Source organism: Rhodamnia argentea, chromosome 8, assembly GCF_020921035.1.
Source record: "Rhodamnia argentea isolate NSW1041297 chromosome 8, ASM2092103v1, whole genome shotgun sequence".
NCBI classification, from domain to species: domain Eukaryota; kingdom Viridiplantae; phylum Streptophyta; class Magnoliopsida; order Myrtales; family Myrtaceae; genus Rhodamnia; species Rhodamnia argentea.
The window spans coordinates 25,733,020-25,756,435 of NC_063157.1; the positions used below are offsets into that span (position 1 = coordinate 25,733,020).

Sequence of the window (23,416 nt, forward strand, 5' to 3'; positions counted from 1 at the left end):
TGACAAGTTTTAAGATTTGATTGCACTTTCATGACAAGTTTTATGATTTCCAACGTACTTATTCTTCGGATAATTGAGCACTCTTGACCTAGAAAATAGTAGAATTAGCTCATTCGGAATCGTCATTCCCGTTGAGCGAGTTCATAACAAAAGCCTCGGTTAATGAGAGCCAGTAGCCTTTTTATGAGCCGGTAACTTGAACATGTTGATAACATGTGCGCATAAATGTTAGCAAATTCCTTAAACAAAATGGCGAATACTAAACGATTTAACTAAATGTTGGGACTTGATCGAATGAGAGTTCATGAAGTCAAAATTAGATGTTGGCTTAATCCCTTTAAGAGGTCGTAGATCATTGCAATATATGTTGATAACTGTCGCGACCTAAAAATCGAGAGTTCACTTTCGGGTTAATGAATTGTCAAATTAATTAATTAGATTAATTAACTTAGCTTGAACTGTTTCAAGTTCTACCAAATCGTGACTTATGGTTCAATGTGACTAACATACAATATACTTTAAATTGAAGCTGCCACTAATTATTTTTTGGCAGGCCTATTAGAAACTAAGTAAATTAGTGGGACAACTAAATTACTCATATGCACCAGAGATTAAGGGTTTGTATGGTAACTATTCTAGTTCTCTGATTCTGTTTTCAAGAACAAAAAAAGATGAGAATGCTATTTGGTAACGTAAATGATTCTAATTCTGATTCTGTTTCCAGGAGCAGTTTTGGACAAAAAAAAAATGGTTACGGAGAAATGAATCACTTTAGAGAATCATAAAACAGAATGAAGTCTTACATATCTCATTTTTTTCTTCACCTAAAACAAAATGAGATCTCATTTTCAAAGAAAAATATACAAGATAATAAAATAAAAATAAAAATAAAAATTCTTTAAAATAAAAAAATTTCAAAACATCCCTAAAAGTAGAAAAAGCTTAGATTAGGCTAGATCGACCTTATTTTCGTAAATTTGGGTCTAGATTTTATTCTTTTTTAGGAAAATCATAAATACCTTTGAAATTAAACTCGAACCATATTTCTCTAAGTCTTTAGGGCTTCATTAGGGTTTTATGATTCAATTTATCAATTCCATGATTCCTTGATTGTGCACTTGATTTTATTGGTTTTGATTTGCCTAGATTTATTTACTTTAGACGTAGTCCAATTTTAGAAGATTTTGGAAAAGGACAAAAATAACCAGCGCGAGCACTTAGCAAGCTCTTGTTCTTAAGTTTTGAATGAATTGAGACAGAGATTTGATTTCCTAGAACCAAAAATGCACACCAATACATAGTATGGCAATGCACACCAATACATAGTATGGCAGTGCGTTTTCCTTGTAGAAATGAGGGTGTTGCTCGTATCGGTTGTCTGTTCACTCAAAAGAGTTGGATGAAATCTCACAATAAATGGCGAAAATGACTTGTGAAGATTCAATATGCAATATGCTATATAAGAATACCAATATGAATTAATCTTGGGTTAATTTGAAATATATTATTTGACTTAAATGACAAAAATTGGGAAGAACAATTATTTTTGGGAACAAAAATTATACGCGATTACCAAACGCGTTCCTGTTCCAAGAACAGAAATTTTATGCGATTACCAAATGCAATTTGATTCTCTAAAACTCATCAAGGGAACAAAATTAGAAAAAGTCATTTTAATCGGAATCACTTTTTGGGATCCGACTGGTTACCATGGATGCCCTAAGAGTCCGGGGACTTGATTATATCAATTTTTTCAATTAATCCATTTCGGTACCATTTTATTTCATGAAAAATTTGTCATGCAACTTTGATTAAATTTTAACCTAAGTCACTAATAAAAGTGATTACACGGGTGCACAATCAATTAACATAAATGGTTTGCAAAAAGCATGCACCGGGAAATTATTTTTTGGATTTTTATTTATGAAAAGGTAAAGAACTAAACTGTATGCAACACATGACATGAATGATTTTTTATTTTCGGATTTAATTACAACCCTAAGTAAAACTATGCCAAAATACTTTATTTCTCAAATATTTTAGGATTTAAATTGCTCTAAACCCTAACTTAAAGATTAAGTATTTTTAACATGAATAACCATTTTAGAGAAGTAATTTTGAAGAAAGATGCAATCTAACTTAAATCTTTACAAGATAGATTAAATGTGCAATTATTTACATGATTTAAATTTTAAAGATGCAATCTTTATCCTGACATGGCAATTGATAAATACAAATCTTTTAGATTTTTCAAAAATATTACATCATACGACGAATATATTTCAAGATTAGATATGCAAAATCAATTCAAATCAAAACAAGAAGTGGATATATGCAAATCAATTTTTTGAAGATTTCACAATATCTGAACTCAACCTTTAATCCGTAATCTCACGAGCTAACTATGGAATTCAAATCTTTACCTAAATCGAATACTAGGTCAATAATCTTAAAAATGGACAAGTTGTGGATTAGGAAAGATTCTTAATCAACTTGTACTTTTTTTTAAAAAAGTGTTCACTTTTATGCAATATATGCCGGGTTATGCAAAATATTCTCATCCTCTCCGGAAAAACCCAGACTTTTTTTGTGAGGATATGCAAATATTTCGAATTAGACAATCAAATATTCAATTTCAAGATCCTATCTTGCAAAAATTGCACTTTCCTAATTTGAACTTCGCCAAAACTTGACGATTAAGCTTGGACCCGAAGGACCTGTGGCTAGGGACTCCTCGGGGACGGCTTACGAGCGTGCAGCAATGGCGGAGCTACGGCCGATCACGGGAAGGACTTCGTTCCTTTGCTCAAAGATGTGTTTTGACGAAACCTGATAGCCAGAGAAACCTGCAGCAAACATAATTTCGGACGCCAAGGAGGATCCCCTTCACTGTTTTGACGAAGGCTGGAACAAATAAAAGGTACGAATGTTCCACGACTCGAAGCAGCACAGGGAACACACCGTGGGCTTGGCATCGTCTCGGGACAATAAGAGGCGACAAGCAATATAGGCTTGGACTGGACTTCGTTGAGCAGCTCAGGAAGGAACGTGTTGCTCGTTATAGTGAGTGGTCTCCCTATTCAACGTGAACGATGCCTTATAATAATAATAATCATCATCATCATCATCTAGGATTTCTTGTTTGCTAATTATGGGTTATGTTCTTTGAGCCTTACGGGTTTTTAACAATTAACAAGCTTAACCCTTCAAGGTTATTTCAATTAAGTTCAAGGCCTTTTGATTTTAATGAACTAAGCCCAATTAGAACTCAAAACTCATCCCTTCATGTGAAAATTTCGGCAATCTAGTCCCATAATTTGACCGGACTCTGCTTCAGTGCTGGCTCGGTCCCCCTGTCAATTTTAAGACCGTTTTCATTGCCGGTCAAATTGGAATGCAATATGCAAAAAAAATGTAATGCATGCTAAAATAAACGTGAAAAATGATATAATTATTTTTTTATAGGAATTAAAATTAATTCCTGATTTTTATGAAAAAAAAGGTATTCAAAATTTAAGTGTCAATAGTAACTAGCAATTGGAGCGAGTAATTTTAATATGATGGTAACACTAGCATATAAGATGTTAGTGAGTCGTAGGAACAATGGGTAACTTAAAAAATGGTGATTGGACTCAAATAATAGTCGGTAATTTTCTATATGTAAGAGTTACGAACTTCAAAAAATGGTAAGCTACGCAAATGAAAACTTGTGGAAATAGTTGGTAATATAAAACAGTAATAATAAAATAAAATAAAAACCCTCTTGGCACTTCAACAGATAGGTTTATAATTTACTAACATGTTACATAATTTCTAGAAAATTGTTCGTAACTACTAACTTGCTCCAGACTAAAATATTATGATGGAAAGAACTATCAAAAAAGCCCTAAACCTATATGTAACTAAAATATTATGGTAGAGAAAATTATTAACTTGCCGACGTGCCGCGACCGACGCTGGCGTTAAATTTTTTTAATAATATTTTATTATTTTCAAAATTTTAATTATTCTTTCTTTCCTTTTTCTTTTTATTTCCCATCTTCTTCCTCCAGTAAAAAAGATGGAAAAAAGAAAAAGAAAGAACATAAGAAATAAAAAATAATTAAAAAATCGAAAGTATTATAAAATTATTTAAAATTGACACGTTAGTGTTGGCTGGCCAAAATTGCCCCAATGGACCTTATGATCGAATACCATAATTACAATAGGTTCATGAATTTTTTAATAATTTCTTCTATTATGGTATTTTCATCCACGTAACGCTAGATATTTGCATAATCGGGTAATTGACAAGCCAAGACCACCCCATTAAATCAAGAAATCGAAAAACTTCGATTTGCTTTTGTCTGCTTAACCATTGTTTCACTTGACGGAGCGTCGAAAACCTACTCACTCGGGGAAATTGTCCAACAAAAACTAGGGGCGAGCATAAGAATAAGATAGAACTAGCCAGTTATGGTACCTGCGGCCCTTCCGGATTTATTAATGAGATAATTTGGGTGGCTCCAATAACTCTTCCCGGGACTCAGTCAGCGATTGTTACCAATACAGCATATTCTGAGTGCAATACCTAATTATTCTTCTTGTTTGCCCTTCGGTCGCAATCTCATGGCTATTTAGAAATCCCTATGCAATTTTTTTTTGTTTTTGTTTTTCGGGTAATCAATTAGGATTCGGCGCACAATCACAACAAAAAAAAGCGTAAAAGCGAGAAAGAGAAGTCGACAAAAGGTTTATCTTAGTTCACTATTAAACTAGGGTTACGTCCAGTATAAGATTCTACTATAATTAGCACCTCACACCTCTTGTTGTACCACTCAATTACAATTAAAAAGAATATATATAGCAGTAACTATTCGTGAACCTAAACCTAAATTATCGGTGAGAAAATATAGGCTCAAACTATAAAATAAGAGAAATTATTATCGATGAGAAAATGTAGGTATTTAGTAAGAAAACGAATCATGTTCGAACACTCAATAATAATTTCTCTTATTTCATTTCGTATAAATCAATTTGATAAGTCACTAATTCATTAATATGAAACCTTTTAACTATTTGATCTATCAATCAATGTGAACACTTCTTGATTTGTCGCCGCGCAGGCATGCCAAAAGTTTTTTTTTTTTTTTTTTTTGGGTCAGAACCCAAAAGTTAAATATAGAACCTTTTAGCTGTTCGATCTGTCAGCCAATGTGAACGCTTCTTGATTTGTCGCCAAACAGGTGTGCCCAAAAGTTTTTTTTTTTTTTTTTTTGTCAGAGCCCAAAAGGAACTTTTTAGCTATTTGATCTGTCAATCAATGTGAACGCTTCTTGATTTGTTGCCGTGCAGGTGTGCCCAAAAGTTTTTTTTTTTTTTTGGGTCAAAGCCAAAAGTTAAATATGGAAATTGTTAGCTATTTGATCTATCGACCAATGTGAATGCAGGCATACCCAAAAGTTTTTTTTTCTTTTGCACTTTCTTTTGGAATCGGCAACGAGCTAAAAGGTTCCATATTTAACTTCTGGGCTCTGACCAAAAAAAAAAAAAAAAAAAACAGACTTTTGGGCACGCCTGCCACCGAAAGTGACAGGGTGTGAGATTAAACAAGGCGAGAACTCATGCAAAGAACCTCGAAAAAAAAAAAACCTCATGCAAAGAACAAATATATATATATATATATACACACACAGATACGCGCGTGCACAAAAATGAATTAATGACTTATCGAATTAATTTATACGGAATGAAATAAAAGAAATTATTATTAGAGTGTTCAAACATAATTCGTTTTCTTTCTAAATATCCGTATTTTCTAATTGAATTAGCGACTTATCAAATTGACTTATACGAAATGAAATAAGAGAAATTATTATCGAGTTGCACCAGCGGAAGAACTTGTCGCAATAGCTCCAGCTCACGGGACTACATTGCGAACGTTGATTTTTAATCGAAACCAGAGGTAAGGAAACACATGGACTTGTGTTGGCGAATTCGTATTTGAATCTCTTGACGGGATCAATGTTAGTGCCAATTTGGCAATCGCTCTGATTTCATTGCACTGCACCACCTCGACAATGAAGGTGGAGCTGGTGGTCGCTTGAGATTCCCTCACCCCATCTTTCTATCGTGGTCTTAGATCTATGGTGAGTCACAGTCCCCCAGCGACGGCTCAATCTCCACCATCACCACCACCGCCACCACGATGATTCCTCAACTTGAATGTTTTCATTACAGGTCTGGTGTGCTCTTGTGAAAGGTTTGTTTGGAGTTCCTGAAGTGTTTTATTATCGAACCCACAAAATCTCTTCCTTTCAATTTTCCTCCAACCCCAAGCATCGACCCAAGAAAAAATCGTTAAAAAAAAAATTTGCTCCTTTTGTCATCTCTTTCAGAATCAAAGGAAACCCCAAAAGATTGACAAAAAAAAAAAAAAACCTCCGGAAGAGTATAGGAAGACAACGGAGGAGGCAGCTACCCCCCCAAAAAAAAAAAAAAAACCCAGAAGATCGACGAAAAAATTGCTCCTTTTGTTTGCAAAGACGATGGAGGACGTGGTGACTGGACGCAGCCTGCACCGATACGGGCGACAGCGAGGGAGCAGTGGTGAGCTGGTTGTGGACGAAAGAGCGAGAGAGAAACGTAAGGGTTTTCAAATCTTACTCCACGTCAGTTTGCTGCTGTGGCACTTTATACACGTGTCGAGTTTTTAGAGGTTGTGAGAAAGAATGCTTACCAAATCAGTTGATAACGTAGTAGTAATCGCAAACCACCGAAAATTTTCTCACCTATCAGTGATAATTCAGTAACTGGATCCCACTTGCCTCTTTTTTTTTTTCCCCCAATTTGCGACTCTCTTGTGTCGCGATTGACGCGACGCATGCTTTGAACGGACAAACGACGTGGGGAGCTCCAAAACTTTCCAACCTCGATTTGAAATTTGAACCAATCGGACTTGGCAGACAAGGAAAATAACCGAAGGAATATTCCTTCGATGCTTGCCCAAACCGTTCTCTTTCAACTCTCACCAAACTTGGATCCCCTTTTCGATCTCGCCACCACCAACGTAATCCCACGCCCCCCACCACCTACAAATCCAACGACTTAAAAGAAAGTCAGTTCCATCTTCTTCTTTTCTTACCTTCCTTTTTCTTGATGAAATTCAGTTCACAGAAAAACCTAACTTTACATATTAGATGGAGCGGGTCTCTCGAGTCGGGTTTGGTCGTCAGGAAAACGTACGCTTCGTAGCCGGGTCGGATCGTGGGTCCGTTGATGCCCTGTTCCGACCCGACTTACGGTGAGTCATGTTTAAATTAATTTATATGATGTATTTGATCGAATAAAGAAGTCGTCCTTTTTTTTTTTGGTCAGAAAAGGAGTCGTCCTTGACACGGTAGATTTTCAGCATCCTTTCACCATTTTCGAATACGTTTCAGCTTTATGAAGTTGCATGCTTTGTCCGAACGCTGATTTAGAGAGGGGTAAAAAAAAAAAAGGGAAAAGGAAAAGATAGCCGCACATTGTTTTCTTAAAAACCGGGAGTTTAAAAAAGTAAAAAGAGAAATTTGAAAACCCTTAATCGCATGGTTAGCGTTAGTCCAAGCGTCCTTTATAATTAATCGCGTCTCTCGCTCGTTGTCACTGCTCGTTCACTCACCGCGCGACTCTCTCTCTCTCTCTCTCTCTCTCTCTCTGACTCTCGATCGTCTTCTTCGTTCTCTCTGATCTGAACTCGAGCTCCACCCATCCCATGGCCAAGAAATAAATTTTATTTCAAAGAAAGGCCTGAATTCCCATATTTGTTTTAAGGATTAATATCACGAAAAATTTCAAACCAGTACACCCGTGATAAATTTATCCCAAACTATATTTTTTGACAGCCAAAAATTTCAAATTGGTACACTTGTTATAAATTTAGCTTAAACTATTTTTTCGATCACAAAAAATCTCAAACCGATATATCTGTGACAAGTTTACCTTAAATTATTTATTTTGACCACTAAAAATCCTAAACCGATACATATGTGATAAATTTACCATCTGTTAATTTTCGTTAAATTGAATCAATAACAAGAAAAACCTCAAATTGATACACCTGTGACAAATAGATGGTAAGAACCCTAAACATGTACATCCGGCAATTGTCACGTGTCATCTAACTCGGCAATTTGAAAATAAAATTTAACGAAAACCAATGAAGAATAAATTTATCACGGGTATACTAGTTTGGGGTACAGTTATCACAGGTGTACCAACTTGGGATTTTTTATGATAAAAAAATAATTTGGGATAAATTTGTCATATATGTAGCAGTTTGAAATTTTTCGTGATATTAACTCTTGTTTTAAAGAAGGGCAAAATCGAAGGGCATTTTCGTCTTTTACCATTTTATTTTATTTTTCTGATTTCCTTTTCTTTTTTTCTTTTTCTTTTTTCTTTTTCCCAACTTCCTGTCTATCTCCATCTGCCTGCGCGTGCATTGTACTTGTAGCCTTCAATCCTACCTGAGCTTCCCAAGACTCTCTCTCTTTCTCTCTCTCAGACTCGCCAGTTGCCACCTCCAATTTTTTTTTGGGCGGATCGTCACTTCCAATTACTCAGTCATGTCTTCGAGCAAGATCAATTCAGCTGTAATCTTCTCTCTCTCTCTCTCTCTCTCTCTAGTAAGCTGACATGTGTGCATGTTTGTTTCTCTCTGAGTTGAGATCTCCTCGATTTTAAATCTATCTGCAATAGGTTAGTGCTGGCTCGTAGGCCCGTTAAATTGGTGGATTGAATCAAAAATTCTCGAGCCTAAATTAACCTGTTTAATTCATTTTTATCAACATGATTTTGCATTTGAAAAATGAGCAACTCCGTAAATCAGCTTGCCCAGGTGGTGACCAAGGGTCGAGAGTAGGGAAATGAGCTAAGACCTCGCGCGGCGCATGAGCGACGTGGGATACTAGGGCAAGCACTGCGATAACGAGGACAACAACACCTGTGTTGAGGGGCTCGGAGGGTCGAGTTATGAACGGAGGCGCGAAGATTGTCGTGAGGCGAAGGGCGGTGGATCTTGTCTAGATGACAAGTAATGCCTTTGCTTTTGTGAATCGGTTTACTTCCGGCCCCATTCACGATGGCTGGAGTATGATTGTTAGCTTTTCATTTGCACTCCCCCCTTCTCTCTCTCTTTGAGACGAATGATTTTTTTGTTTGGTCAAATCTGAGACAAATGAATTGATCGAGTCGAGTTTGTCAAGCTAAAAATAAATAGATCTGTTTAGATTCATATAAACTTATTTATATTTATATTAGCCGATATTCAATCCGACTCATTAAAACCTACGCCCATTTCATCTCAACCCTTCACTAGAACCAATTAACATGTTTTTTTTTTTTTGTAAGACTAAATTTAATTAGGTTTTCTTAATTCATGAAATTGGCATTAGCCTTATTTTTTGGAAATAAAAAATGATTTTTCCGGGCATCGTAACGTTGGAAGAAAGAAATTTTCTACTTTTCACCACTATGTTGTCTTCTTCGTAATTTCAGAAAAATGGGTTTACCACTTCAAATATATTTAAGCAAGAAACTTAAAAATTTTCTTTTCTTTGACAAAAAAAAATCTCTCAAAATTATTTCCCCAGCAAAAAAAAAAAAGTGCTCTCAAAAATTAATTTTCCGACCAAGAAAAAGAAAAAAGACAAAAACTCCTCAAAACCAAGTTCACCCCGATGTTGTCTTCTTCCTTTGTTTTCTGTAGCCACCTTCACTTGTTGATGATCTAGAACAGTCGTGACTCGAGGAGTAAGGACGGGGAGTTCAGGTTCTGTTGTTTGTTCCAGCTCATTGTTGCTATTTCTTCCGTTCCTTTGGGATCGAGAAGAGTGCGACGAGGGATTGTTGATGATTGGATGGACCTGGCTGAGTGATTTGCATTGATGCATTCGAACTGCAGAGTGCTGATGGCCCTAGATTTCGTAGGATCACTGATAGCTATTCTAAAAATTGAAGCTAATACTCTCCCTCATGCTTAATTTAGTCTTTTAACTGGTACTAAGCGCGAAAATATTTTATTGGGGAGGCAAATAAGGGTCAGATCCAGAGTTTCAATGGATGGATAGTTGGGTGGTGGGCTGCTTTCTGCTTTCGGGGAGTGGAAATTGTCAAAGCACATTGAATTTTTTCAATGAGTAGTAATAGTGTAGAGAATACATCATATGAAAGTATGATGATTGTTTCTGTACTGAACCCATGGTTTAGTGTTCTGGACTGCTACTGTACTATAATGTGGAGCTTTCCAAATCAAGGATTGTCAGGAGGGCTTCTAGACATGCTTTGAGAGGAGGTGTGCATAAGTCATTTTAAGCCTATTTATGGAACAAATTGTGAAATGCAACCAGTTTAGGGTTCCCGTGGTCAATTTGTGTCTGAGGAGCTGTTGGTGTGCATTCTTATGCGGAAGCAATTTTGCCGATCCTCCATTTGAATAACTCCACTAGCAGGTGCTATTGCCAATGTAGTGTCTAATTACTGGTCTGTGACAACAGTTATTCTTGATATATGAGGTGACTACACCATCTGGTATAATTCCTGTTAACCAATTATTATGTAATAGCTCATGTGAAATGGATTTGGACAATAAGAAATGCCATGAATTAAATTGTCATTCCCGTGCTTAATGTTTAGTTAGCGCTTTGTTATGCATCGTCTGGCATTGCATGCCTTTTATTTTTGCAAGGACTGGGACCAAGCGTTATGCTTTTCACCTTTATTTATATGATGCTCATATGTAAATGAGCCATTTATGAACAAGATGATGCAAATCATTCTAGCTCACGCACAAATGATTCGGATTCTCTTGTAAATTCTGAGAAAGCAATCCAGGAGCCTCTGCAACAAAATCCTGCTCAGGATAACGATGACCGTCTCAGAGAATCGACAGATGCTTTGAGAAGTATGTTTGGACAGTTGCATTTATTTCTGTACCCTAGATGCAGTTCATGGATTAATGCTTATCTTTGACTCTTAGCTATTGCAGAGGCATCAAAGCAAGCTGCTGAAGAGAAAGATCCTCCTCAAGCTGATGCTGCAGAATGGAAGGGGAAGTTTGAACAACCAGGTTTTGTGAGATTACATAGCAAACGTGCCTAACCTATCTAACTCAAGTTTAATCTTTCTTCCTTTCCATAATTGTTGCCGTCCTTCAGCTTTTCATGAACGTGTTACCGGGCCATAATGGTGTCTTGTTTTGTACCTACTGTTCACGAATAGTTTGGTCCTCCTTTTGCTCATACGTTCTGATTGGCATGCTTAAGTTCATGTGTGTACCTAAATTAGAAATTTGTTTATGCATGTTGAAGATATAAGTGAGGAAATATATTTTTCCTTATCTTTCCAAAAGGTTACAGACTCCTTTTTATATGAGTTATATACAAGGTCATAAAAGGAAATATACAACGAAAAAGGAAATAGACGACTATTCTTCCTAATTAGGCTAATCTAGTATTCTCACAATCGCTGCGAATATAACATCTAACTAATAGGACTAATTGGACAACTATCAAATACAAGAAATCGATTAATAATACAAGAAATCAATTAAGGACTGATTAGACAGCTAGCTGATTTTGGGAATAAAATCTTAGCCGTTTGAACACTCCCCCTCAAGCGGGCTTGAAACTATCCTTCATTGCCAACCTGCTCATTAATCTTTCAAACTGCTTCTTATGTAGCCATTTCGTAAGAATATCAGCAACTTGCTCATTTATTGGAATATATGGCATGCGAACTTGTCCACTGTCAAGCTTCTCTTTAATAAAATGCTTATCCACCTCCACATGTTTTGTACGATCATGGAGGACTAGATTAAGTGCAATTGAAATTGCTGCTTTGTTGTCACGGTAGACCTTCATTGGTGTGGAATCCGAAAGCTTCAGTTCTTCTAGAATCTTTTTAATCCACATCACCTCACACATACCAAGAGCTACATGTCGATATTCGGCTTTAGCACTACTTCTTGCTACCACATTCTGCTTCTTGCTCCTCCAAGTAACAAGATTACCGCCAACGAAAGTGCAATAACTAGAAGTAGACCTCCTATCTAAAATACTCCCGGCCCAATCTGCATTAGTATATACTTCTACCCGTAGATGTCCCCGCTTTCTGAACATCAAACCTTTTCTGTGACATCCCTTCAAGTATCATAAGATCCTGTAAACAACTTCAAAATGCTTTGGACCTGGTGAATGCATGAACCGGCTTACCATGTTCACTGCAAAGGTTATATTCGGCCGTGTGTGGGACAAGTAAATCAGCCTCCCAACCAGTCTTTGATACCGGTCTTGATCCACTACTTCTTCGTTCTTTGCGGGTTCTAGCTTCAGGTTGGGTTCCACATGTGCATCTGTAGTTTTACACCCAAATAAACCCGTCTCCTTTAGCAAATTGAGCACATATGTGTGTCGATTAACAAATACACCCTCCTTAGACCTTGCAATTTCTATACCAAGAAAATACTTCATAGTACCCAAGTCCATAATTTCAAACTCAACGGCCAAACTCCTTTTTAGATTTTCTGGTTCATTGATATCACCTCCTGTTAATATTATGTCATCGACATAAACAATTAAGATAGCAATTTTACCATCCTTTGAGTGTTTATAGAACAGGGCATGATCTCCTTGACTTTGTCAAGAGCCGAGTCTCTTTATAACATGCCCAAATCGTGCAAATCATGCTCTGGGTGATTGCTTCAATCCATACAACGCTTTCTTTAGTCTATAGACCCTTTTTTTGCCGTCCTCTTCCTCAAAACCAGGTGGCACATCCATCAAGACTTCTTCTTCCAACTCACCATTCAAAAAAGCATTCTTGACGTCCAACCGATGTAAAAGCCAATCAAAATTAGCAGCCAAGGATAATAAAATTCGAATAGAGTTTACCTTGGCAACCGGAGCACATGTCTCATGGTAATCAACTCCATAAGTATGTGTGAATCCCTTTACCACAAGTCTGGCCTTGTACCTCTCAACACTTCCATTTGCTTTACACTTTACTGTAAACACCCACTTGCAACCAACTATCTTCTTCCCTTTTGGTAAATCAACTAACTCCCAAGTGCCATTTTTCTCAAGTAGTCTTATCTCTTACTCTACTACCACTTTCCACTTTGGATCATTCAAGGCTTCTTGAATGTTTCTAGGAATAGATATGTGAGATAGATTTGCAATAAATGCTCTATAATTGTGTGACAACTTTTGGTAGGACATATGATTTGCAATAGAGTGTTGAGTACAAGACTTTACCCATTTTCGAAGCGCTATAGGAATATCAAGGATAGAAGGATTCAAATCGGAAGAAGATACTGAAGGTAAAATGAGATCGGAATTATCGAAAGGATGAGAGGAGTCACCTTTTGGGGCTTCAAAGCGATGCAGATCGAATTACTTGGAAGGATGAGAGGAGTCATCTTTCGGGGCTTCGGATCGATGAGATTCCGGAATGGGATCGTCTCTTGCCGTTTGAAGTATCTTTCTTCTAGAATAAACCTAAAACTCGGAATCTAATACTTTTTCTCTTTATCTTTGAAACATCAACACTTTTTGGCAGAGAAGGTGTTTGGGCTGACACGGGAGATAGAATAGATTCGGTTGGAGTCAAAATTGGGACCGGATTAGGCAAAGATATAGGCAAAAAATTATCTTCACTATCCCGCTCCCCCTGAAGAAATTTTTTCGGAAAAAAAGGTTGTAGTTCAAGAAACGAGACATCAAGGCTAACGTGGGTTTTTTTTTTTTTTTTTTTGAGAATCAAAGCACTTATAGCCCTTTTGACTTGGAGAGTATCCAATGAAAACACATTTTACAGCTCTAGGATCGGGCTTAGATCGGAAGGGAGCAAGTAAATGAACAAAAATAGTACATCTAAAGATCTTTAAAGGCAAATCTGAATGAATACGGGGTTGTTGGAAATTCCTTTTTGAAACACTCTAAAGTTGTGATATATCGAAGAACCCGAGTAGGCATCCGATTAATTAAACATGATGCGATCAACACAGCTTCGCCCCATAAGTACTTAGGAACATTCGTAGAAACCATTAGAGTATGAGCTACTTCAAGAAGATGCTTGTTTTTTCTTTCAGCAATACTTTTTTGTTGGGATGTGTCACGACAAGAGGATTGGTGTTGTACACCTTTTTTCCCTCAAAAAACTCCCTAAACACCGATTGAAAAACTCTGTGCCATTGTTAGTACGCAAAATGCTGATTTGAGTTTGAAAGAGATTTGCGACCATGTGATAAAAATCCTTGGACAATTTTTCGACCTCGGACTTAGCACTCATCATATAGACCCAACTCAAGCGTGTGTGATCATCAATGAAAGCCACAAACCATCTTTTTCCGGTCATTGTAGTAATAGGCGAGGGATCCCAAACATCACTATGAATTAAGTAAAAAGATTTGGATGCACAATAGGGTTTCGTAGTATGAGAGATTTGAGTACTTTTAGAAAGAAGACAACTTTCACAATGAAGTGATGGCAAAACTACACCCTTAAACAAAGACAGAAACAAATGTCTTAAATATTCAAAACTAGGATGTCCTAGTCTATGATGTCATAGTAAAATCTGTTCTTAGACAGGAGATGAACTGGAAGTACTGCACGCCCGAGATTTTTTTTTATTGAAGATAGACTCACAAATTAATAGAGACCATTGACCATTCTAGCACTATCAATATTCTTCCCCAAAATATGCACCTGAAATTCACAATGGGAGTCAAAGAAAATGACACGATAGTTAGAATTTTTAGACAATTTGCTAACAGACAAAAGGTTACAAGCAAGTTTAGGAACATGTAGGACATTCATAAGGTCTACAGAATCCGAAATTTTTATAAAGCCTTTCCCTACAAGAGGTGAGAAACTACCATCGGCTATTCGGATTTTTTTATTACCTAATAAGGAGAATATGATTTGAATAAATACTGAAGACTTGTCATATGATCAGAGGCACCCGAATCAATAATCCAAGTGGTAGTAGTAGAGAAACCAGAAAGAGCACTTGCGTTACTACCTTTATGGGCAATAGATACTGTTGGTTTACCCTGGACTGAGTTAGACTTCAGTAGTTGCAAGAGATGATCAATCTGCTCCTTGCTTAATGGATTAGTTTCAGCTTCATTGGTCGAAGGATAGGTTCTGCTTTCCATCTTGCTGCCTCTCATAGACGATGCTGGCTTCCCATGGATTTTCTAGCATGTTTCCTGAGTATGTCGGGGCCTATTACAGTGATCACACCACACACGATGCTTCTCATCTATCCTGCGTGTAGTGGAACTCAACTTGCCAACATTTGCTTCGGAACCAACCAAAGCCGAGGCATCGGAATGCCCTCCAACAGAGGATTTTGCTTCGATATTGGGTTTACCAAGCATGACACTCCTCCGACTTTCTTCTCTTATAACTTCGGAAAAGACTTCACCAATAGGTAGGAAGGGCTATCTACCAAGTATCATTCCTCTAACTTCATCAAATTCATTACGAAGGCCTGCAAGAAACTTAAAAATACGATCAGCCTTAGTTACCTCCTTACAAGCTTGGAAATCTTCAACGGACCTCCACTCATAATTGTTGAAGAGATGAAGATCCTGCCACAGCCTTCTTAAGACATTGAAATAGTTAGTGACAGTATCTGTTTCCTTGCCGAATCCCACCGAGCTGCAACTTCAGCTCATAGGTTTGGGATTGGTTCCCCAAATCAGAATACATTTGATTTACGCTATCTCACAATTCCTTGGCAGTAGGAAAGCACATATAATTGGCTCCAATTTCTTCCTCCATACAATTCACTAGCCACGTCATCACCATTGAATTCTCAGCATCCTAAACAACCCAAGTCGGGTCTTTTTTTGCTGGTTTGGTTTTATCCCCAGTCAAATATCCCATCTTCCCTCTCCCTCGGATATACATCCGAACAAACCGTGACCATCAAAGAAAATTATCATCATTCAGCTTGATCGTAGTGATCTGAATTGGGTGAGATTCAGCATGTGTCGGAATTTTTTCTGAAGGTTGCATTTTGCTGGGAGTAGGAATACTCTCGGGGGTTTTATCGGACATGATAAATACAAGATAGAAACAAAGAGTGCAAGACTAACGAAGGTTTGCCAGAGTTTCAAGCTCTGATACCATGAAGATGTAAGTGAGAAAATATGTTTTTCCTTATCTTTCCAAAAGGTTACAGACTCCTTCTTATTGGAGTTATGTACAAGGTCATAAAAGGAAGTATACAACGAAAAAGGAAATAGACAACTATTAATACTAATTAGGCTAGTCTAATATTCTCACAATCGTTGCGAATATAACAACTAACTAGTAGGGCTAATTGGACAACTATCGAATACAAGAAATCAATTAGTGATACAAGAAATCAATTAAGGACTAATTAGACAGCTAGCTGATTTTGGGAATAAAGTCTCAGCCGTTTCAACACGTCTTTACTTGGATAGATTATAGGTATATATGGACATCTATTTACACAGCGTACAGAGACAGTACAAACAAGTAAACCACTTCATTTCATAGGATAGAATGTTCTGGAGTAATAACTGGTTAGGAGGCACAAAGCTTCTTTTTGGTGCATTCGTTCTGGTGTAAACATCATTTATGATTGAGCATCCACAATCTAGAATTGTTTATCGACACCTGCTGCTATGGTATTCTTTGACAGCATATCACCAATAAGGTGATTAGTAGTCACATATATTTTTTGGTATTCTCTGGTCATATTCTCAGTGATTGAATGATCATCTTCTCTCCTTTCTTGTTCTCCTTGAAGGCTCGATTCACTTTAATGAACTCCTATCAGCTAAATTGTTTCATCCGTTATGGATCATCAATGCATGTTGAATCTCCTTGGATATGCCTCGTCAGTCCTTCAGTTAATGCAAATGGTGATGTTAGTTGCAACTCACAAGTCTAGCGCAAAATGTCATTTAGTTGGTGTCAAGGCACTGAAATCATACCTGCTCTAGGTTTTGTTGGAGATGCCGGGCATGTTCAATGTGTTACATTGAATTTCTGGAAAGAATTTGAAACAAAGGGCAGATGAGAAATTTTACACTTAGAATAACATTTGGCAATAATTTTTTTTCCTGTGTTGCCCTTGTCTTTTAAGTGCTTTGAATAGCTCTTGTTGATATCCTCACAGACAAAATATCGGGAGGTAAACATGATGTTGTTCATTGCGAGAGTGCACAAAACTTGGATGACCAGAATGATTCGAATAACCAAACCAACGAGCATGGAATGGGCTCCAATGAGGTTCTCTCCAGAGGGGAAAGTGATTCTGCACACGGGGCAATTCAAAACCAGATGACGGAAAAGGTTGGATATCATACATTGTCCTCCCTATCCCATGGAGACATTTATCTCTTTCTCTCTCTCTCTCTCTCTCTCTCTCTCTCTCTCTCTCTCACACACACACACACACACACACACACACACACATTGTGCATCATGTCATTTTGAAGAATATAGGCAATTTTCTGGTTATGTTATTTGTACATACTATCATTTAGTGAAGACTTTTTGCTGTATAACTGCTTTGTAATTATACAAGCAACACCTGACTTGTTCAGAGTTTTAGGCATGTGAATATTTTGTTTCACGCATATCTTGTGTCTTGAGACAGGTATTGTTTGAACTTACGTGGAGTTCCAAAGGCAATGACATTGTGTCTTGTGAAATGGGAAATATAAAAACAGTTGGGCGCACTAGTGAACAGGTACGTCTTCTCCTGATGGTCGGTCAGTGTTTAAGAGTGGACTACAATTTATATTTCAACTTGAATGGATTGGTTTGAGTGACGGCGAGTGCATTTCCCACTAGAGGATACTCGCCGAAGAACACTCGGGAGACCAATTCCATCTCTCCTCCAAACGGGGAGTGGCTGCGGGGAATGATGGTAGCACATGTAGTGGGGATTGGGATTGCGGTTTTAATTTTGCTAGTTGTACCTTTCTGAAAACATTTTGCTGACTGATATAGGACAGTTTTTGTGGCAAACTTCTTAATATAGTACATGAGCGCACTTCACTGCAGTTATGATCAAAAGCTCATTATCTTACAGATTACTTTGACGTGGAAATCTGAGCCACAGACCGTGCTTATCATCACAAAACCAAATTCGACTCATGTTCGAGATCTATGTGAGGATATAGTCAGGTTTGAACTATGAAATCCTTAGCTTCATCATTTCAATTTCTTTGAAGCTGTTGTAGGCAGTTATTTTGGAGCAACGTCTGTGTGGATGATGTTCTGCAACTTCTGTTCTGCCAGAACTGCTGGCTAGGTCTCTCACACCGGTGGTGTTTCACTTTCCAGTCACTAAACTATGGCAGGACAAGTATGAATAAATGTGGTTTATGTGATGGGCATGCTGTTAGCACATTCAGAAGTACAGGGTTGATAGAAATTTCTCTCGCCAAACCAATGAAAACGGGACAAATTCACTTATGATGAGCTGATGATCTGACTTATGGTGTTTCAGAGTTTCCTTTGTAATTTTTTATATCAAGTTACAAATTCGGAGTTTTTCTATCAACTCATATCTTGAAGTATTGCTGGACTCGTGTTTAAATGAGGCTGTTGCTGCTTAGTGCTTATATTAGGGACGGCGTCTTTTTTATTTCCTCAATGATTGCAATTGATTATGGCCAACTCGGTGGCTTTTGTGGCCTATTGTCATATAATGTTGATTGTGGTGTCTGGATGTCCACATGGGGCTCCTAGTTTTGTCCAGCTTGATGGTACTTGGATACCTTCATTCCTCACAAATTTAGGTGTCTACGATGTGGTTCACAACAGGTTAAAAGTTACAAAAGTGATGTGGGCTTTTGGAGCATCACTAAATAAATTGACGACTTCAAATTTCCTGCAAAAAACAGTGGGACGTTCGGATGATTTTAGTATTTGTTTATACTCCTACATCTTGAAATACTGGTAAGGGAAAGAAATCGTGAACTCACTTGCATTCTTGTGAATATCACTATTGCTAGTTGGTTATACATGCACAAGAAGAAGATTTACGTGGAACCCCGCGTGCAAGAGGAGCTTCTCAATATATCGTCTTACTTTGAGTTTGTGAAAATATGGCAAGATGGTGAGTTTGGGAACATATCACTAGTAGTTGATGCAATTAACTCATGATCGCTTTTATTTTGGTCTTTATTTTCTACTTTTTGTGGGGATAAAAATCTCCAATTCTATCTTCTCTTGTGGAGAACTTTTCAGCTAGAACATCAGTCTCTTTCACAGCACCATGCCTTAATTATTGGATATGACAAAGTTTTTCTCTTTTTGGTATATGTTCCCAATTTGATCTCTCTCAAAATAAGCTGCTTCGCACGCGTAGCGGAATGGTGTTATATCATTTGAGACAATTATTCTAATGACTCTAGTGATGCTAAATAAAGATATTACGAGTATTCAACTTTTTTCAAATTGGGTTCTCATGTCAATTACAATCTTAATCATGCTGCCACTGTTGCTGACTTGTTCTGTTTGATTTTGTTTCAAAATGTGAGATTCCAGACTTGCAGGAGAAAGTTGACCTTCTGATCACTCTCGGTGGGGATGGAACTGTCCTTTGGGTAATGTATTCAAACATCATTTACAGTAGTATCAGTGATGAGTCCTTGTTTCTGCTATTTTTCCATGGTAGGTTACTGAGTGTAGCATCATAGCCAGGCCTGAGTTTGACAGCCCTTTTTTTTTCTAATATCAAGTAATTGCGAAGTCATTATTCTTGGATCATTCAAGTTCATTCCACGAACTATATGGACATGAATCGACTCTTTTTTTGCCGCCTTTTTTTTATCATGAAAGCAAAAGGGGAAAAGCATTCACTAACATGGAGTCTTTTTCTGCCCTTTGGAATGCAAAAGAAGAAAATGTTGGTGAACGGTATTCCTATACTACTAGAAAGTTTCTGAGGATTGTATAGAATCCAAAAAATGAAAATGCTGTTCATTTACATTGTAAAACGGTAATCATTCTGAATTTTCAAAAGCAATCTACTGCCAATTCCCCCTAAATTGGCACTTCGAGTGGTGCTGAACGTTTAACCCTGAGGAGAATTGAATGGAAACAAGAATGGGAAACCCTGAGGAGCCACGGATGTCATCCATTCAATTGTATGTTGTTGCTATTCGACGGAGGGATCTCAGGGTGTGATCACTTAGTTACTGAAACTCGAGACCATGAATATTCATCTATTAGTTCCTTTTTTCAATGGTCGATTGAATGAACGCATTCTTCTGTGGCGGAATCGTACTCGGTTGTACTTCTGATGTTCCTATTTGAATCTTCATTGGAATCTTGAGTAACAAATAGAGTATATATTTTGCAGGCAGCATCAATGTTCCAAGGACCAGTGCCTCCTCTTGTCTCCTTTTCTCTAGGGTCCTTGGGCTTTATGACCCCTTTCAGTATCCTTTGCTTTTTGAAAGTTGTATGATATCCTTTTGGCATGAGACGTACCAAGCATGGGGAATGCACAGATGCCATCAATTTAATCGAACACTCTCTGACTGGTTAATAACTTGGAAAAGTGATCCTCAACATACTTCAGGAAGGGATGGCTATAAAAAACAACTTGAATCGATTATTAAACGTCCCATCAGGATAACATTGCGGCATCGGTTGCAGTGCCAAATTGTCGGGGATTCGGCTGAAGAGGAAAATGCAACAGCAAAAGCGATATTCGTTTTAAATGAAGTTACAATTGATCGGGGGCAGTCACCCTACCTCACAAATTTGAAGTGTTATTGTGACGGCGAATATGTCACTTCGGTACAAGGGGATGGACTAATCTTGTCAACTACGTCTGGAAGCACTGCCTATTCAGTAGCGGCCGGAGGATCAATGGTCCATCCACAGGTATCATAATCCTCTCTTGGTATTTATTTATTTTTATATGTTTCAATAGCATTAGTCAAATTAATACTTTTTTCAGTGGAGGAATTTTACAAGTTCATGAAAACTATGAGAAGACAGATCAGTGTTTTCCATTGATGTTGCAATAGCAGGGTAATCCATTCACATACGAGTCTACTAAACGTTTCAGATTAAAAATAAATCTATGTCCGTGCTTTGCACATGCTTAAAACAGATATACAAGCTATTTATAGTATATCTTCATTTCATCTACTATAGAAATTAATCAGAAGATTGCCCTTTACTTTCTCATTTTCTTGGGATGTTGTCTCCCAAGCCTCGAGAGCTGTAGACTGTAGAAGCCGAATGCTCTCAGAAAAATGGAAAGCAATGTGATTCTAGATGCTCATGAGTTAATTGCATATTAGTTACGATCCATCCTCATATTAAGTACATGCATCATCAATCAAATAAACATTTTTTTTATTATTATCTGGGAAGTCCGGACTATTGACTTTGCTGTGTCAATTTGCAGGTTCCCGGCATACTATTGACGCCAATATGTCCTCATTCCTTATCCTTTAGGCCATTGATGTTACCCGAACACGTCACTATTGGGGTAGAAGTGCCTGCCAGCAGCCGAAGTTCCGCCTGGGTATCATTCGATGGCAAGGGCAGGAAAGAGTTGAAAACCGGGGACAAGCTCATCTGTAGCATGGCTCCATGGCCCGTCCCAACTGTTTGCCTGAACGGTTCCACCAGGGACTTCTTGTGCAGCATCCTGGAAGGCCTCAATTGGAATCAGAGAAAGACTCAGTCATCTGATGGTCCCCCACAACCACAACCGTGAGCATTGCTTCCCCCACCACTGTATTGTGTTTAGGTGTTGGCCAACCAGATCAAGCCATGTTAGTTGAATAAGAAAATGATTCCTGTGAAAAGGAACATCCACTGGTTCCCAGTTGTAGATTGTCTAAAGCTGTTGCAACACTCTTACTCGGAGTTGTCGCCTGAAGTGAGGGGGAGCGCCTTAACAGCGGCAAGATGTTTAAAATACTGAAGTAGTAAGCGTGCGTGCCTGATGTATTTCCTCACAACGTTTGAAAGCTGCTGGATCTGATAAAGTTTCAAGAATTTAAGCGTGCAATATGAGGCACGCCCTATTCGATAGAGACGGAAACTTAAGAGCGCCCCTTTTCCCAATTGTCTTGCTGGTTCATTACCTGCTTCTTCGGGGGATTATGGAAGAGAGAAAATTGCACCGTGCTATACTATGAGTTACAGATATAGTGGGCACTCTATAGTGTTACTGCCGAACAAAGTCTTAGTGAATGAAGTGTTTGAGAATCGCCAGATTGATTAAATAAAGGGATAAGTGCGCTGGAAGTTCTAAAACTTATTACGAAAGTGCAACGCAGTCTTAAGACTTTCAAAAAGTGCAATGAAGTCTTAAAACTTGTCATAAAAGTGCAATCGATTTCCAGAGCTTTCAAAATGTGCAACGAAGTCCAAAAATTTGTCACAAAAGTACAATCGAGCCCTAGAACTTTGAAAATGTGCAATCAAATCCTAAAACTTATCAATTTGGTTAAATCAAGCGCTTCCATTGATGGCATTTTTTAAAAATTTTAGGACTTAATGGCACTATCTGACAAATTTTAAAATTTGATTGCACTTTTTGAAAGTTTTAAAACTTGATTGCACTTTCACGACAAGTTTTAGGATTTCCAACGTACTTCTTCTTTGGATAATTGAGCACTCTTGACCTAGAAAATAGTAGAATTAGCTCATTAGGAATCGTCGTTCCTGTCGAGCGAGTTCACAACAAAAGCCTCGATTAATGAGAGCTAGTAGCCTTTTTATGAGCTGGTAACTTGAACATGCCGATAACATGTGCGCATAAATGTCAGCAAATTCGTAAAACAAAATGGCGAATGCTAAACGATTAACTAAATGTTGGGACTCGATTGAATGAGAGTTAGTAAAGCCAAAATTAGATGTTGGCTTAATCCCTTCAAGAGGTTGTAGATCATTGACATAAATGTTGGAAACTGTCGCGACCTAAAAATCGAGAGTTCACTTTTAATGAAATGTCAAATTAACTAATTAGATTAATTAACTTAGCTTGAACTCTTTCAAGTTCTACAAAATCGTGACTTATGGTTCATTGTGACTAACATGTTGCCACTAATCGTTTTTTGGTTGGCCGATTAGAAACTAAGTAAATTAGTGGGACAACTAAATTACTCCTACGAACCAGAAATTAAGGGCACGTATGGTAACCATTCTGGTTATCTGATTCTGTTCTCGGGAACAAAAAAAGGTGAGAATGCTGTTTGGTAACGTAAATGATTCTGGTTCCGATTTTGTTCCCGATAACAGTTTTGGATAAAAAACAAGAACAAAAAAAAATGGTTTTGGAGAAAAGAATCACTTTTGAAAATCAAAAAAGAGAATGAAGTCTCACATCCCTCACTTTTCCCTCGACCAAAAACAAAATGATATCTCAT

The 23,416-nt window shown here is 37.6% G+C and overlaps 1 protein-coding gene across 2 annotated transcripts; it reads left to right on the plus strand.

The window, feature by feature from the left end:
* Positions 1-8,571: 8,571 nt before the first annotated feature.
* Positions 8,572-22,053, plus strand: LOC115732438 (NAD(H) kinase 1-like). Of its 2 annotated transcripts, none has more exons than XM_048283329.1 (11): positions 8,572-8,615; positions 10,843-10,924; positions 11,000-11,089; positions 17,179-17,354; positions 17,662-17,754; positions 18,100-18,194; positions 19,028-19,131; positions 19,563-19,621; positions 20,380-20,458; positions 20,602-20,909; positions 21,442-22,053. In XM_048283329.1, exons 1-11 carry the CDS (start codon positions 8,589-8,591, stop codon positions 21,754-21,756), a joined length of 1,428 nt encoding a protein of 475 aa, XP_048139286.1. In that variant the 5' UTR covers positions 8,572-8,588; the 3' UTR covers positions 21,757-22,053. The 2 variants fall into 2 exon arrangements, with proteins under 2 accessions (XP_048139286.1, XP_048139287.1); XM_048283330.1 differs by having other exon boundaries at positions 10,855-10,924.
* Positions 22,054-23,416: the final 1,363 nt, after the last annotated feature.